Consider the following 16,251-nt stretch of genomic DNA (forward strand, 5'->3'; position numbering starts at 1 on the left):
TTCTAAAAATGATAAACTTAAATTATTCTCATGTGACAGAGCGGCATGCCAGCACCACAAACAAGGCTTTTGCACAGAACACAGAAGGGTGTTTGTTCGGATAAATCAAAGCACTCTGACTGTGTGCATTTACCCAGTAATAAGGAGCAGCAGCATCTCTGACTCATCAACGATTATTATTATTATTTTGTCTCTCTGGATGCTTCGTGGGTTTAGTAGCAATCACCGAGTCTCTGGAACACACACAGATGAGTTGATGAGTACAGAATATTTCATGTCTCATTTCATCGCAATTTGCTGCTGCCAGAAAATACAAGGCGATGGATATGACATCATGGCACCAACACCATTCATTAATCCTGTGTGTGAATACAGCAGAATCTTCTTTTTTGTTCTGTTTTTTTTTTTTTTTTATCTGCTCAGAGGAGATGAAGATAAAAGCCACTACACCTTGACTTCAAAGAGCTTTGTCATGCCAATAAGCTGAGTCAGGCTGGACTCACGTCAGCAGTCTATTATGGTGAGGGGGAGTTTACTTAAGGACTTTTTCACTCAGCGTCTCCTCTGACTGTACCGGGACAAGCGTGACACCGTGTACCATAAGTCTTCACCTGCCTGCAAACATGAGGCAGCTTATGACATGCAAAGACGCAGCCAGGAATTTGGACTTAAGCAACTAGCCTGATGATTTATGAACGTGTGGTGCTTTTCCTCTAAAGTACAAAAATCTTCCCAGTAGAGCTGAATAACGAATCAAAATTTTTTTTTAAATTTGCAATATGAACTTCTGTAATTTCCAAATCACAGAGGCTGCAATTAACTGCTTAAGAGAGGGGTGGCCAAAATTGATTTCTAAACAAGGTATTTTAGAGCTCCAGGTAATATTTGGTCCATGAATCAAGTACAATATTGGTGAAAAATTTTCATCATACTCAAACTCAGTAAATCCTGCACACTGGCATCTATGTTTAACAAAATCACTTTCTATAAGCAATTTTAAAGTTCTAAAAAATGTATGACAAGAAAACTTGTGGTGATATGAATCGCAGTTTATATCGCAATTGCAATATTGTGTCAAATAATCACAATTCGATTTTTGGTCAATATCTTTCAGCCCTACATCCCAGACTGCTGTAAGGCATCTGGACACAAGAAATTGATCCACTAGTATCTTCTGATTGATTAAACAAGAGAAAACTGGAGATTGCACTCTGCTTTGACACAAGCATGGATAATACCTGCAAGTTCAGTTATTGATCAGTGAATATATACTTCAAAATGCTGTGTAATGAAGCAGTGATGTAATCGTTGCATCTACCACGTGAATCAGCACTTTTGTTAAAAGAGCCACTTGGCTGCACTTGGAAGCAGAGCTCGGCTGAATTGGCTTAATGAAAGCCAGGCAAACTAAGACTCCCAGACTGTATAGACAGAGGGAGAAGGGCATAGGTTCTGGAAAGACAGACAGAAGGAGGAGAGAGAAAGAGGGGGAGAAACTGGATGGGAGGAACCAGTGAAGACTTGAAAGAGCAGAGGATGGAGGGAAGGAGAAGACGGGTGGAGGAGAACAAGTGTGGCATCGCAAGTCTGGGGTTGATGAGCGGAGAGGTAGACAACTGTCGGGAGGAGGTGGAGAGGAACGGCAGTCGCAGGTGTTAAGGAGAGATAGAGGGAGGAGGTGGAAAGAAAAAGGGAGGGATGAGGAGCTAGAGGATAAGGAGAGGAGGAGGGATAGATACAGCACCTTCAGTTCAGGTGGTGGGAGCTGTGAGGTCAGGGATTACGCAACGGTGAGAAGCAGGTAAGCTGCTGATCTGTGGCAGCTGCCTTGCACACATGGCCCTCCCTGATGCTTGGGCTTGCTGCTGGAACACACACACACACACACACACACACACACACTGTCTGACCAATCAGAGCAGAACGATATCACCGATGCCAAGTCACACCGCTCCTCACCCATATTATCAACTTTCACTAAATTTAGAGGCAGCTGTAATATAAAAGTTAGAGAGCTGGGCTTGTAACCAAAATGTCATCGGTTTGAATTCCCAGATCAGCTGGGAACATTTCCCTCAACAAACTACCTGCAAGATGCCATTGAGCAAGGCACTTAACACCTAATCGCTCCAACGAGGCAGCTCAGTGGCCAATAGTAGAGAACTAGCTGTAATGGCAGCTGCCAGGTGTGAGTGTGTGCAGATGGATGAACATGAAGCTGCACACTGGTGAAAAACAGCATGCATGCTCAGAAAATGTTCTCTGGATAAGTAAAGTTAAAAAAACAACTCACCTTTCACTGACCTAGGCCCAGATTTACTAAAACCTTTAGTGGGCACAAAAACCTTTGCAATGTCAGCACTAAGACTTGTGACTAAGACTTGTGGTGCGAGACAGCTTACTTGACCAGTCAGGGGTTACAACATTGGTTTGCTCATGCTAAAAGTTTTTGCACCCATAAAAGGCTTTAGTCAATCAGGGCCTGTTTTGGATCTCCTCACCTCTAATGATTCAATTGTAAGAGTTGTACTGTACCACAACACACACACACACACACACACACACACACACACACACACACACACACACACACACACACACACACACACACACTGTGATTCATAGCCATGATCAAATCTTTGGGAACTCTGTATTTCCCATGAGGCTGAAAGTTATAATGGGTCATGACACAAAGTCGATCAGATAGAAGACCGGACATCAACTTTCAACCTTACAAGGCTGCTAGCCTGTTGGTCTTTGGTTGGGAAGGCTACTTCTTAATTATTTATCAAATAAAGATTACTTGCTTAACAATGCAATGTGCTATATATGCAATTGATTGGACTTCAAGTCAGCAGCACAGTCTGATTACTTTTAACTACTTATGGATTATTTTGCTTCCAAAAGCAACAATGTGATTTTAATCTCACAGAACAAATGTCTTTTGTAGTGGAAAATGATAAATAAAATGAAATGTAAAGTAAATGATTGAATGAATGAATAAATGAAAAGTAAATTTGACAAAATGTTATGTTTCTCTTATTTTAATGTTTTGCTAATTTAACACTTTGTTCAACTCTGCCTGACTGAATAAAAAGGTCTTAGATAGCTCATATAATGCATTCATTCATAGTGTTGATTAGCCATTGAAAATAGAAGGATCTATAGTAGCTGTGGTCCTCTGTCCAAGTATTATCAGTAGCCTAATAATACTGATAGTAATATTATCAGTAATACAATAAATGAGCAGTTGGTGGGTAATGTGGTTATGACCTGTAAGTGTATAACTACATACAGATGCAGCCTGTACAGTGGCTTTAGCTCTGATAAGCAACTCTTGATAAGCCTTGTATGCAAAGTTGCAAACACATGCTGAGTTGTCATGCTGCCACAAATACAAAGTCAAAGGTTAATGTAGCACCTCCACCTAGTGGTTGTGTGTTAACATGGTTTTGCTGCAAAAAAAGAGGACATGCAGTGGGAACTGGTGAGCAAATCACTGAGGTGAAGTTGTGTGTACAGGCTATTTTGATTTTATGGAGGGTAAGTTTAATGCAACTTGAGCAAAGTCGTTACAATACTGCAGTAAGAGTTGGCTGGCTGGTGAAGAAACGCACGCACGCGCACACACACACACACACACACACCCACACACATGCACAGACACACAACACAACACAATATATAATCTGAAATAATGTAATATAATATAATATAATATAATCTTCTTCTAAAGTTCCACTGACTAGAGCATTATGGAACAATAAGTAGAAGAGAATTAATCTGTGACTGGAAAAGGTGAGTGAACCAAACATCATTACTGAGTTAGACTTTAATAATTGTGAATCATGAACCCAGCCCAGGATTTTAGCTTTTTTCATGCACCGTCTCTTTATGGGCAGAGGGGTGATGGTTACCAAAATGCCCAGTCTTCTGCACCAATCCCCACCAGGCTGGTTCCGCCTGCCTGGCACTGAGCATGGCATTTAGTGAGGATGCAGGCAGGTCCCACTGCAGTGTGGGGGGTGTTGTGCTGGAAGGACGCTTTTTGGATTCAGCTGTTGGAGACCATGTTCGCCCGGTGTGAACCAGAGAGGGGCCTGACGCTGGAGGTCTGCAGCCAGACCCTATTGCCCTGCGTGTTTATATCTTACCTATTGGACCTATTACCTCTACATTGAAGTAAGTGATGACATTTTGAACACAAGGCCCAACAATAACCAGAATTATCCACAATGTTTTCAAGCATCACTGTCTACTGTATGCCTGGAAGGCATGTTTCTGGGGCTTGACGGTCCCGCCTCTAACATGGCCATCAGCCTATCATAACTCAGCATTTGGGGGCGGTACCTGGGATGGCCAATCTGATTGGCCTACACACGCCCCTCCTCCGTGCACCATGAATCCGCTCTCTGCCCGTGTCACAGGGTGAAGATGGACCCCGGAACTCTCTTCAGTCTCGCATGTTTAATCTCTAACTTCACCACAAGCAAATGGGAATGCGGCAGTGATACAAGACCAAGATAAATCCCAGCCTCTAGTCTCTCCCTCCTGACCTTCAGCTTCTGCTCTCCATAGCTCAGTCTCAGGTAACAGCAGGACTCAGAGAAACTCCTCGAGCTCCAGTTGAAAAGGTGAGAATGACTTATAATATTTACTATAACTGCATGCATTTTATCATTGTCATATGATAGTATTTTTTTTTTTCTGCACTGAGTGCCCATTCGTTTGTTAAGGACTGCTCACTACATACACAAGATTTCCTCTTAATAATGCATGCATGCATACATACACAGTTATGTTGACATTCAACACCTTCACACTGCCATGTGTGCACACTTTGTTTCCCAGCGTTTCATGAGCAATATCTTACACAGAATCTGAATATCAATCCTACAAAGGTGAACATTTATTATCACAAAATTGTTAATTCCCTTTTGAATAACATAATTTTCATAATTTTAAAGATGGTATTTAATTAATGCTGGGCCCCTAATTGTTTTGTGTGACATTTTAAACCTCTTTATTGACATGATTATTAACTTGCCAAGCAGAATGCCAAGTCTCTCCTATGCCCAGAGCATGAGGAGACTGTGGGGCCCAGCACAAGCACACTGGCTTCTTAAAGTGAGAAATACACACAGACAGGTATTGTGCATTGGAAACTGAAATGCCGACTTAATGTAATCACTTAATTCAGCTTGGTCACTACAGTGCAACCAATGGAATTTAATGTCTAACATGAAAAACTGCTAAACTCGCATGCCCAGGTGTGTTTAAAATAAACATACCAGTGTAATTCTGTTGATGATATACCATAAAATAAATAGTAAATGAATGAAGGGATGAGTGAAAGTGTATTTGGTGTTAAAAGGTAATCTACCAGTGGTCTTTTTCTCTGTGATTATTTACACGCAGTCTTACAGTCTGAAGTTTAAGATTGAGTCAAAGTCCGCTGCTGTCAACCTGTCCATTCTCTTGTTTTGTCAGACTGTAAATGTTAAGCTCAGGTCGAGATACTAATTTGAAAGTTAAGCAGGATGGCATTCATACCCCTGACCTAGTTTAAGTGTCTAAGGTGTGGGGGAGACCGGGGCTGGTTGGCACACTTTTTGCTCTCTTGTGGATTTCTTTGAGTCATTGTTTCTCTAAAGATTCTGATTACAAATCAGTGTCAAAAATGTCACAGTGTGACAACCAGCTCCTCAAGCACTGAGCCAATCTTCCCCATCTGATCTCTTGAGCAAATCTTTTAGCTCGTGACCTCATAGCTTGACCAAAATAAGCTGAAAGTTGAAACTATGTCTCTTCCCATTTCAAGTAAAAGAAACATACATTACACAACATACAGAAAACACAATGTTGAAAAATACAGAAATTACTCTCATTTCAAAGTTTTGCATCTCATCAGTGAAATGGCCATATGGGTACGCACAGAATAAGAGGTTGCCTTTTTGGTATGATGATCATTACACAGTGCCTAATGTGGCTGTAATACGCACTGTGACAACCAACCAATCAAGTCAACCGTCCCCGGTCTGCCCTAGTTTCAAGTTCCATCGGTATTCAAAGAATGAGTTTGTCAGTGAGTATGTCAACATCCAAAACCTTATGATTTGTTTAGGGACTAATGCTCCATTCCTGCACCTTGTTTGACTTAATTACAGATAATGACAAAAAATGAGGTGAGGCCAAGCACTTTGGTTCACCCTCCAGTAGATCTGTGCTTTTGCAGTTCCTAGAGTCCTAATCTATCTACTGTAACTCAATTCTCCTCTCATGGACCCAGGTGATGGAAGGGGACAAGCCGTGGGCTCTGATCTCAGAGGTTGGGGGTGAGCATGGCTACCAGGAGGAGCTGGTAGACCTGGTGAAACAACACTTCAGAATCGTCTGCTACAGGGAGCTCCTGCAAAACCCCCCGCTTCACGCCCCCAAGATCCAGGCCATGTTCATGTGGAACTACCACCCTGCGGCCGAGCCCTCGCTGCTCCGCCTGCTTCCCTCCCTGAAAGTGATCGCCAACGGAGGAGTGGGCATTGACCACCTGGACGTGCCGTTCATCGCCAGCCTCGGGGTGAAGGTGGCCAACACGCCGGGTGTGGTCAGCGATGCTACCGCAGATATGGCCATGGCTCTGCTTCTGGCATCGGCACGGACCGTTCTCCAGGGTGAGGGCAGAGCTCGACACGAGCCTGAACATCTGACCCCGGCCCGACCTGGGAAAAAAACATCTTCATCCAAACCCAAACCGAGCCCAAGGGCCACAGCTTTTTTTGTGTTCTGTAATAAATTGATAATAACAGTGGGCCTTTCTTTCAACAATACGCCTACTTTTGAGTAGGCTAATTAAGAAATTCAGCCCAATCTGACCCAAGTCCATCAAGTAATGTCAGGTCTGTAGGTGAGATGCTATAATTAATGGAAAATGGGCTGCAGTCATAACCCCAACCCATTTTGTTTTAAATTTTGCCTTTTTATCTGTTGGGGTAGAAAAAAAATCATTGATCATAAAAGTACAGATATGGCAGTATAGTATTCAGAGGTCATTTGTACATCAACAACATCTGTGACATCACCACTAGAGTCTCCTGCAGCAGCAATACAGGCTTTTATCAAAATACCGATGATACACAGCTATTTCAAAGAGCTTTTGGTCCTTTGTCTCATAGGTCACCAAATAGCTGTGGACCCAAAGACCACCCATCTGCCACAAGACCTGATGGGATATGAAGTCACAGGCTCCACTCTGGGAATCATTGGGATGGGAGATGTTGGCTACAAAATAGCTAAAAGAAGCAAAGGGTTTGACATGAAGATCCTGTATCACAACCGCAACAGAAGGTAAAAGAGTGTAATGACAAAAAATACATTGCTATTTTTAGAATTGAAAAACATTTAAGGGACACAAAACATCAGCAAAAGTAAGGGTTAAAACTGTTGGATGTCCACTTCTGATTGATATGAAAATATCCTGGTGGCATGTGTTGAAACTGACATTAATTTTGCTCAGTTTCATGTGTTTCGTTTTGTAAAGATGAAGATGACCTGCCAATATCTGCCAATCAGCATACAGTAAAGTTACCGTTCACTCTGTAAAGACTTGGTCACGCTTTAATTGCAGTGCATTTGTATCGAGTGGTACAAAACAAGATATACTGATCAAGTGTGGTTATTGGCCAAATGTGATGTCATTTTTTTCTACGGAAAACAGATTCTCTCATCTGAAATGAAAGAACTTCCATCTGGGAGCAATGCATTCAGCAGAAATGTGATTGTGTTGTGAAAGTTTGTTCTTCAAATTAATTCAAGAGATACCCTCCTACCTAAACTCAATTTGATTTAATAACAGTTTGAAGTACATCATTTCCTACCCTGTGGTAAAGGTAACCAGTCGAGTCCAAGTCAAGTCCAAGATCAAATCAGGTAATAGACAATGTACATAATGCTTATTGCTTAAGGAGTTTCTTAAGGATGAAGAGAGATGTAAAACTGCAAATCTTTACTATCCCCTTAAACATCTAGTTAATCAATGCATAGGATTTCGATCGATTTTCGTTTGTTTATTTGTTTATTTATTTATATAGCCCTTTATCACAGTCAAGTCTCAAAGGGCTTTACATACCATCATATAATATACTACATCATTTACATACTACATCATATTGCATTCTATACTAGATCATATACATAATTTACTACATAATACTATACATTATATACATACTACATTTGACTATTCAATGCATAGAAATTTGGGGATCATTACATACTATACATGAGTGTAACCACTTAAATTGGTTGTAGTGCTGGCCAGAAAATAAACGCAGGTGAAGGGAAGCGTATATTTGAAAATGTTTAGATCAGTGGTAAAAAGTCGAGTCAACATCCAATAATGGCTGAGACCAAGTCTGAGTCAAAACAGACACGAGATAAGTCCAAGATGTCTAAAGTCTGGACTCTGGACACTTTTGAAACCAGAGTTCTGAAAAGTTAAAAACAAGACTCCTTTACATCCAGGCAAGGTGTCAGTGAGAAAACTTGCTCACCCTCCCTTTCTCCTTTCGCCTTGTTCAGGAGTGCTGAAGAGGAGTGTGCGGTGGGGGCAAGTTACTGTCAGAACCTGGACGACCTGCTGAAGAGGTCGGACTTCGTCGCGCTGGCTGTGCCTCTGACCCCCGACACCACGGGTCTCATCGGTCACAGAGAGCTTTGCCTCATGAAACCCACGGCAACACTGGTCAACATCAGCAGAGGTGAGGACAAAGCGTTTCCTAGAGCGTATTGCGCAATTTGAACGCAGAATAAATGCCCAGATGATCTTGATTGAAGGATTACTAGTCGTTGAGTTATGCTGAAAAACGGATCTTTTAACCTAATAATCCTCTTCATGCGTCTCAGGTCTAGTTGTGGACCAGGATGCCCTCGTCAAAGCTCTCCAGTCTGGAACGATTCATGCAGCGGCGTTAGACGTGACTCACCCTGAACCCTTACCAAGGTCTCGTTTCTCTCAAAATTCACTCACCTCAACCAGAATCGCAGTATAGTATAATACAGTGACAGAGTACATACTGACACGCATGGTACGCATTGACATCAACGCCTCACATACAAGATATTCAGAAGGAAATCAGACAAGATTGCTTTGCAATGTCAAGATCATTCATTCATTCACTGGCCACCTAATGATACTGAAGGAACCAGGAACTAACTGTGATTGTGATCCTAACAGCTCCTCTGCTTCATCCTGTGCAGGGACCATCCTCTCCTCAGCCTGCCGAATGTGCTGATCACCCCTCACATCGGGACCAATACCTACCAGACAGTGAGGCGGATGGTGCAGAGGATGGTGGAAAACGCCCTGGCTGCTGTCAACGGCCAGCCGATCCCAAATGAAGTGAAGCCTTAATGACAAAACTGCACAGAGTACAGAAGGTGATGAATTGTTCGCCTCATTGTTTCACTAGATGCACTGACTGAGATAAAAGGCAAGTGAAAAGGTGAAATGTTTTTACCTTTTCGTAAAAATTCTTTTCACCAAGTTTGATTGCACAATGTCACTGGAGAACAAGAGGCACTTGAGCTGCCTGATGTCCCGCCTTAATCACTGATATATTAAACATGACCAGTTGATTAAGATAATTAATGCAATTATTAGCACATCTTTCTATGTTACCATACTTGTCTGCAAAACACAAGGGTGCTGTTAATATAAACTCTGTATCTTAAAGCATTCAGGAGTTTTAAGAAAGTCGTTAATATGCAAATGTATGCAACACGGTGCTAAAAATCGAATCTGTGTTTTTCTGGAGTTATTGTGTTCACAAGAATGTTTAGACAGACAGACAGACAGATATAATCAAATGAAGAGTTAAAGAATGACCGTCCTTTTTGTACTTGGCGTTCCACTGAAGACTGAAAACGCCACCACAGTTTTTGTAGCTACTTCAGTTAAAATTTTGAGCTTTTGTTTGTTTGTTTGACTTAACTAAATGATAAATTAATAGTTGTGGTATGTTTTGTTGTTTGATTGTATCTTATAATGATGCTGATGATGATGACAATGATGATTATTAACGGTATTAGACACATTCTGCATACTTGAAGTTTCTTACATAATAGAAAAATAAAGTTATTTGAATTGAATTGTATTTGGGGGTTTTAATTTGTAATGTATGACAAAAAGAATGAATATAATCTCTTTTGAAAGTTCCATAATATTGATACTAATAGTTGTTAAGGCTATCTGTACTCTGAATTGAGCCAAAGTTGAGCAGGTTCCCTATTATAAGAACCTTGATTGATATCAAATCATAAAATATCATATATTAGATTAGATTAGATTATAGTAATATGGAATTAGTAGAGAACATAGATATTAACATGCTTATTAACATTGGTAGGGTGGATTTCAGAAGTATGATTTAATACAACATATATAATAATCATGATTAAATGTCACAAATGAAAAGCAACAAAAATCGCATGTATTTTGTATATAATAGCACATTTGCCTCAAATAATCTGAACAGTTTAAAGTTGAAATACAGTTTCTAGCTTGAAATATCAGTTTGTAGTTCAGTGACAAAGTTTGAGCTATAAAAGAATAATGTCTAGCATTAATGTGAGGAAAACTAAAGCCATTTGCACCGCATGCACACTGACAGAAAGAAATGAGAAGGAGTTGCATATCTCTAGCATGTAGAAAATCTTTGCGGAAGAGCAGGTTGACCGTTTCTATGCCTGCTTTATATAAACAATAAAAACACTATTTTCAAAATATATGCTGTGTGGAAGACATAAACCGATCAATACAGTAAATTTCGGCCTGTGGACCTTCACCAAAAAGTGTACATTTCTTTAAAATATAAATATGTAGATATATTTCATTCGGGCATTTTAAGTACGTACTAAAAGCTCTTTAGTCATCAACAGTCGACGCCGGGTGAACGCGCCGAAAGCCCACAACACCAGGCATGAAAATAGATGTGAAAGCTGCCTAAACACATCATTTTAGAAAATAAAATTACCCGTAGAGCCGTTATTTAGCGTTATTCAGCAGTTTGTTGACTCCGTGTCTTTAAACGGCGCCATGTTTATCGCTACAGAAAGCACACAGCCCTCCTTTAAAGATTTCACCCTCATCATGGTGAGTGAGTTTTCTACTGCCGCTTGGTTTCACTTGCAGAGAAGCTAGTCTTGTCAGCAACACATGTGTAATTACCATAGAAATATCATCAACAAGTGTGTAATTATCCTAGCTTTCAGAGAATCACAATGCATTACCCGTTTATGAAACTGTGTGGAGAAGTTAGCTAGCTAACTTAAGGATCAGGTGAACATTTAAGCTGTCTGTCTTGACAAACTGTTGAAATTTGTCTGAATTTATTGATATCTGATACATTACCAGTCGTTTATTGATTCGGCTGGAGAGTAATCATCTGTCCCTCCTTGCTATATTGCCCTATAAAGTCAAACAGCAGTAATCTTTGTGTGTTTCAAAAGTGAAATGCTATGACCAGGGTTTAGCTTTCATATCAATAAAAATTACACCCCTAAATGCTATTAAATCATGTATAGTCCCCTACTGTACCATCAAAAGTGGGGATAAACTTAAATGTCATTTTTCTAAGTCTGATTCTTTGTAAGGCTTTATAGGCCTAGCTGCTTTCCACTGAAGTACAATTGGCTGTAGTGTATTTTGGTCTCATCCTCAACCATCTTCCATCCTCCCTCCATATTTCATGTTGTTGTTGTTTTGTTTTCCCAGCCAGCCGTGGCTGTTGGTAACGTGGGCCAGCTGGCGGCGGACCTGATCGTGTCGACTCTCAACATGAGTCGGGCGGGCTACATCCACACAGACTGCCTGATCCCCATGGCGGGGAACAACCCCTACACCACCTGCAGAGAGGACGCCGAGGAGCTGCACACCGCTGCAGAAGGTACCAGCCAAACACTGTTGAAAATGGAGTTCATTTCTCCTGTGGGTCTTGTTTTATTTGGCCACTGCAGAGGCCTAAATATGCAGATCTGACCACCTGACTATTGAATTTAGGCAGGAGACCCATGGCCTTTAATAAACCTGCAGTTAGGGTCTGATTGAGGAAGATGAGGTCCTTTTAAAGTTAATAGGACACTTGATCATGTTTTACAAGTATTTATATGAGCCAGCACTTAATTACTTCTATCAACTTCAGATAACCGTCATAATCTTCTCATCAACAGTGTACACAGCAGCAGAAATTAAGGTGGCAGTTCTTCAGATCAGGACGCCAATTGTTCAGGTAAAGCCACGGCCTGCTGCATCAGCATGATTGATTTAGTGTTTATACTGTAGGTGCAGTTGTGTTTTTACAGTTCAGAATGGTTTGCCAAGCCAGCAGTGTGACTGTAATCAATCTGACTTCTTTTGCAGTGTTCTCCATTGCACCGATTTGAATACAGTAAAAGAGTCTCTGTTATCTGCAAACTTCTTCTTCTTCTTGCAAATTAAAAACTGTAATTGTAAATATTTCAAGTTCTTCTCAATTTTGTAGTTTTCAGCCCTGATATGTAAATTGTTGTCGAGTGCATGATTTCCATGAAGACATACAGTGGCTGGTCTTTCCTTGAATGGAATTGGCATTAATGTATTCTTAGCTCTGTCGTCTCTTTCATCGCAGACAAAATCCAAAAAGTTCCGTAAATTGCTGGTGTCATGGATCAAAGCCAGCGGGTTTTCCAGGACGGTGGTTCTGTCCAGCAGCCATGCCTACCAGAGGGACGACCAGCAGCTCCAAGGGTATTTACTGACAGACAGTGCAGCAGCAGATTCACTGTGGGAAGAGTTTCAGTATTAGCTTCATCAGGAGGAGGAGGATTCAACAAATGCTGTTCTAACCTCATTTCATAGTTGCACTTTCATTTCAGGAACCAAGTAAACCTGTCAAAATGCACACTATTATAGAGCCAATTATCTGGTGATATGCTTGTACAATAATACAGACATCTGAGGAAAAAATATAGTACTCCTTCAGCTTACTAGTTGAATTACTATTATTATGGAAAGATTACTTTTGTGCAGCCATTTTACATTAACTTTCTTCACTCGCTTCTAAGCAACTTTAGGTGCTTTTACTGTTGATAATGATAAATTAAATGTACCAGACACAAAGAAAGCTAAGGCAAACATTGCAGTAATGACAGATGAATGTAAATAAATCCACCCACATGTTTCAAATAATTGCTACTTTATCATTAGGACTCCAATGAACCAGTGTGCCATTAAGATAACAGCAAAGTATAATGTCTATGTAGAGATCAAAATCAGTTGGTATCCTGTGGTGTGAATAATGAAACAAATGTTCATAATACATCAAGCAAACTTAGCAGAGACCTGAGGTGAAATGCATTTCCTTGATAAAAAAGGAAGAAAAATCCCCACACCAAAAATAGCTCCACTTATACACCTTTCTTTATTTCAAAATGACAGCGTTGCGACCTGACGAAGATCCTAGTGCGATCAAGATGTTGTCATTTTAAAATAAATCCTGAATAAAAAGGTGTGTAAGTGGAGCTGTTTTTGGTGTGCAGATTTTTCTTCCCTATTTGCCACGGTTCTCGATATGGCACCCACTGAATACGATATGCCGACCTTCTAAAGTGCATTCCCTTGCCACGGCTGTAACATTTTAACTCCCCCGTCGTCTTGATGTTTTCGCGTGCTAGTGCCCCCCTGAGGTACCTGGTCACGCCGACCCTGCTGAAGGTGTCGGGCGACGCCCTGAAGGAGCTGGGCTGGAGGGAGATGGAGCGGGTGTCGGCCTTCCCCGGCCTCACAGACGGCAGCGCAGAGCCTCGCCTCTACATCCCCGGAGGAGGCATCACCAAAGGACTCTTCACAGACAGGTACTAGAGAGGAACCTCATGAAGACCTCAGACCATTATTTGACTGAATGAACTCTGGGGAAAAAATAGAGCTGGAAAATAGCAGAGTTAAAACATCAGTGACCAATCACAGACATCAACAACATCAGCGTTTGGGCTACAGTATAATTTGAATGTAGCATGTTGACATTGTTATGTAGCATTTTGATATAATTCACTCACTGCATGCTAGAATATAGTGGATGTTTAGCAAGACACTTCCCGTTAGGATTGTGGACATAATAAACACTTTTCAGTAGAGCTGCAACGATTAATTGATTAATCGATTAGTTGTCATCTATTAAATTAATCGCCAACTATTTTGCTAATCGATTAATCGGTTTGAGTAATTTTTTAAGAAAAATAAAATAAGTCAGCTTCTAAAATGTGAATATTTTCTGGTTTCTTTACTCCTCTATGACAGTAAACTGAATATCTTTGGGTTGTGGACAAAACAAGACATTTGAGGACGTCATCTTGGGCTTTGGGAAACACTGATCGACATTTTTCACCATTTTCTGACATTTTATAGACCAAACAACTAATCGATCAATTGAGAAAATAATCGACAATGAAAATAATCGTTAGTTGCAGCCCTACTTTTCAGTATCTTTGCCCATACGTTCTACACACACATGTGATCCTAATAGTGAAAAAGTTGTGCTTTACACTGCAGCAGCCAGCATGTGATTTCAACATGTTACATAAAACATGTTGAAGCCCAAAGGCTGACGCTTGTCTAGGATCATGTTACCGTGACGTCACTTCACACAGTATTGTAGGTGGCTTTTTAACCTACAAATTTCCTCTTGGTATTTTCCTACTCAAACACACCCGGGAAACAGTAGAACTTGTCATCGTCAGGATGCTCATGTTGGAGGAAAATTTGCCTACTAAACTATTATAAATTCATCTTACTGAAATACAGCCTAGTGATCAGTAAGTACATCGTTCTTGAGCAGGTTGTCTACTGTTTGTCTGACTGTGTCCTGAATGTGGCGTGTAGCTGTGCGGAGGATCTCCCTCTGGCCGTGGTGCTGCTCTTCTGCTCAGAGGGAGACAACATCCCCGACGCCTTCACTCTGGTCAACCACCTCAACGACTGGCTCCACCTGCAGGACAAACCTGTAAGTGACGCTCTTGAGCAGCCGGCCTTGTAATACTGCAGTTACAGAAACTTTGGAAATAGATTCCCTCCCTTGCATATCACATCATGATAGGTAGCAATTCCGGGGGGGTCAGAGTCGCTCCATAGTGCTTTTAAAAGGCTTTAATCTGAGCTGAAATGTTTTTAATACTGGCCCATGTGAATTAAATGACTGGACTGATTGATGTTCATATTCTGTATACTGAAAGTCCAGACTGTTCATTTGCTGATTGAACTAGTTAACCACTTAGCTCCTGGTTACCCTGGTACGTGGTGGTGTGAGGAGGATACAGAAAAGGTCTGGGAGGGAGTGGGATGAAGAATCACTGTATAATACAATGTGTGACTTTGAGATAATAAATATCTAATCAGCCTTTTTGTCTGACTCCCATTCCAGAGCCAAGGGCCGAACAAATGGAAGATCCCAACATCCTGGAGGCTTCTGTTTGGCAGCGGCATCCCTCCGGCACTCTTCTGATGCACAAACACACACACACACATACAGGAGGGCAACATTTTGTTCTTGCTATTTTCAGGTTATAGTTGGCTTATGGCAAAAAAAAAAAAACCCTGTAAAGTCAGAGCTCTGAAAAGTCGAACGGTCACTTTGTACAGAAACTCCCCGGGGTCCGTCTCCTCTGCCAGGTAGCGGCCATGCTTTCCAGTCACAACACCTTGAGGCTTCTCTCTCCTCTCTGTCGGCAGAGAGAGAAACTGCCTGCGTCTCAGTTGCGGTTTCAGAATCTCTCATTAGCGCTCAGCTGGGATCAGGTCAGGTTAGTGAGAAGGGTGACTACTTGTGCCTTCGGGGTGAGTCGATTACCCTGGAAGACACTGCCTGCATTAAAAAAAAAAAAGACTCACACTCATTATGCTGGTAGTGTTTAGTTTACCTAGCCCACTCAAGGATGACTGGACCTAAAACATGGTTGTAAACAAGTAGAGGAAGTCCAAAACCCTTCAATTTGTGGGAAATTTGTTGCCGCTTCCTTTATTTTCATAATACCCTTTAGATGTTCAGACATGTCATGTACAAAAATTGCCCCAAATGTACACTTCTGGTCATATTTACTATTTCCTAGTATTGAAGAACTGTTAATAGCACTTGATGAATGTTTTCTTTTTTTAAATAAAAGATTGTTGAATTACGAGAATCCAGTATGAATATATCCAATGCCAAAAAATAAAGTGTGAGTCTG

The 16,251-nt window shown here is 41.1% G+C and overlaps 2 protein-coding genes across 2 annotated transcripts; both read left to right on the forward strand.

Moving 5' to 3' along the window:
• The first annotated feature begins 4,434 nt into the window (after positions 1-4,434).
• LOC139646177 (probable 2-ketogluconate reductase) lies at positions 4,435-10,101 on the forward strand. Its single transcript, XM_071522112.1, has 6 exons — positions 4,435-4,634; positions 6,290-6,671; positions 7,173-7,344; positions 8,578-8,756; positions 8,902-8,998; positions 9,256-10,101. The coding sequence occupies exons 2-6, from the start codon at positions 6,293-6,295 to the stop codon at positions 9,407-9,409; spliced, it is 981 nt and encodes a 326-aa protein (XP_071378213.1). The 5' UTR covers positions 4,435-4,634; positions 6,290-6,292; the 3' UTR covers positions 9,410-10,101.
• Positions 10,102-10,956: 855 nt separating this feature from the next.
• Positions 10,957-16,217, forward strand: psmg2 (proteasome (prosome, macropain) assembly chaperone 2). The gene is made up of 7 exons (XM_071522114.1): positions 10,957-11,149; positions 11,771-11,942; positions 12,226-12,284; positions 12,663-12,781; positions 13,708-13,887; positions 14,912-15,032; positions 15,450-16,217. Exons 1-7 carry the CDS (start codon positions 11,093-11,095, stop codon positions 15,528-15,530), a joined length of 789 nt encoding a protein of 262 aa, XP_071378215.1. The 5' UTR covers positions 10,957-11,092; the 3' UTR covers positions 15,531-16,217.
• The last annotated feature ends 34 nt before the right edge of the window (positions 16,218-16,251 follow it).

The sequence above is a fragment of the Centroberyx affinis genome, unplaced genomic scaffold (genome assembly GCF_046629955.1).
Source record: "Centroberyx affinis isolate AG114_WGS23_722 - 3 ecotype Tasmania unplaced genomic scaffold, CSIRO-AGI_Caff_v1 ptg000952l_1, whole genome shotgun sequence".
In the NCBI taxonomy this organism is placed as follows: Eukaryota; Metazoa; Chordata; class Actinopteri; order Beryciformes; family Berycidae; genus Centroberyx; species Centroberyx affinis.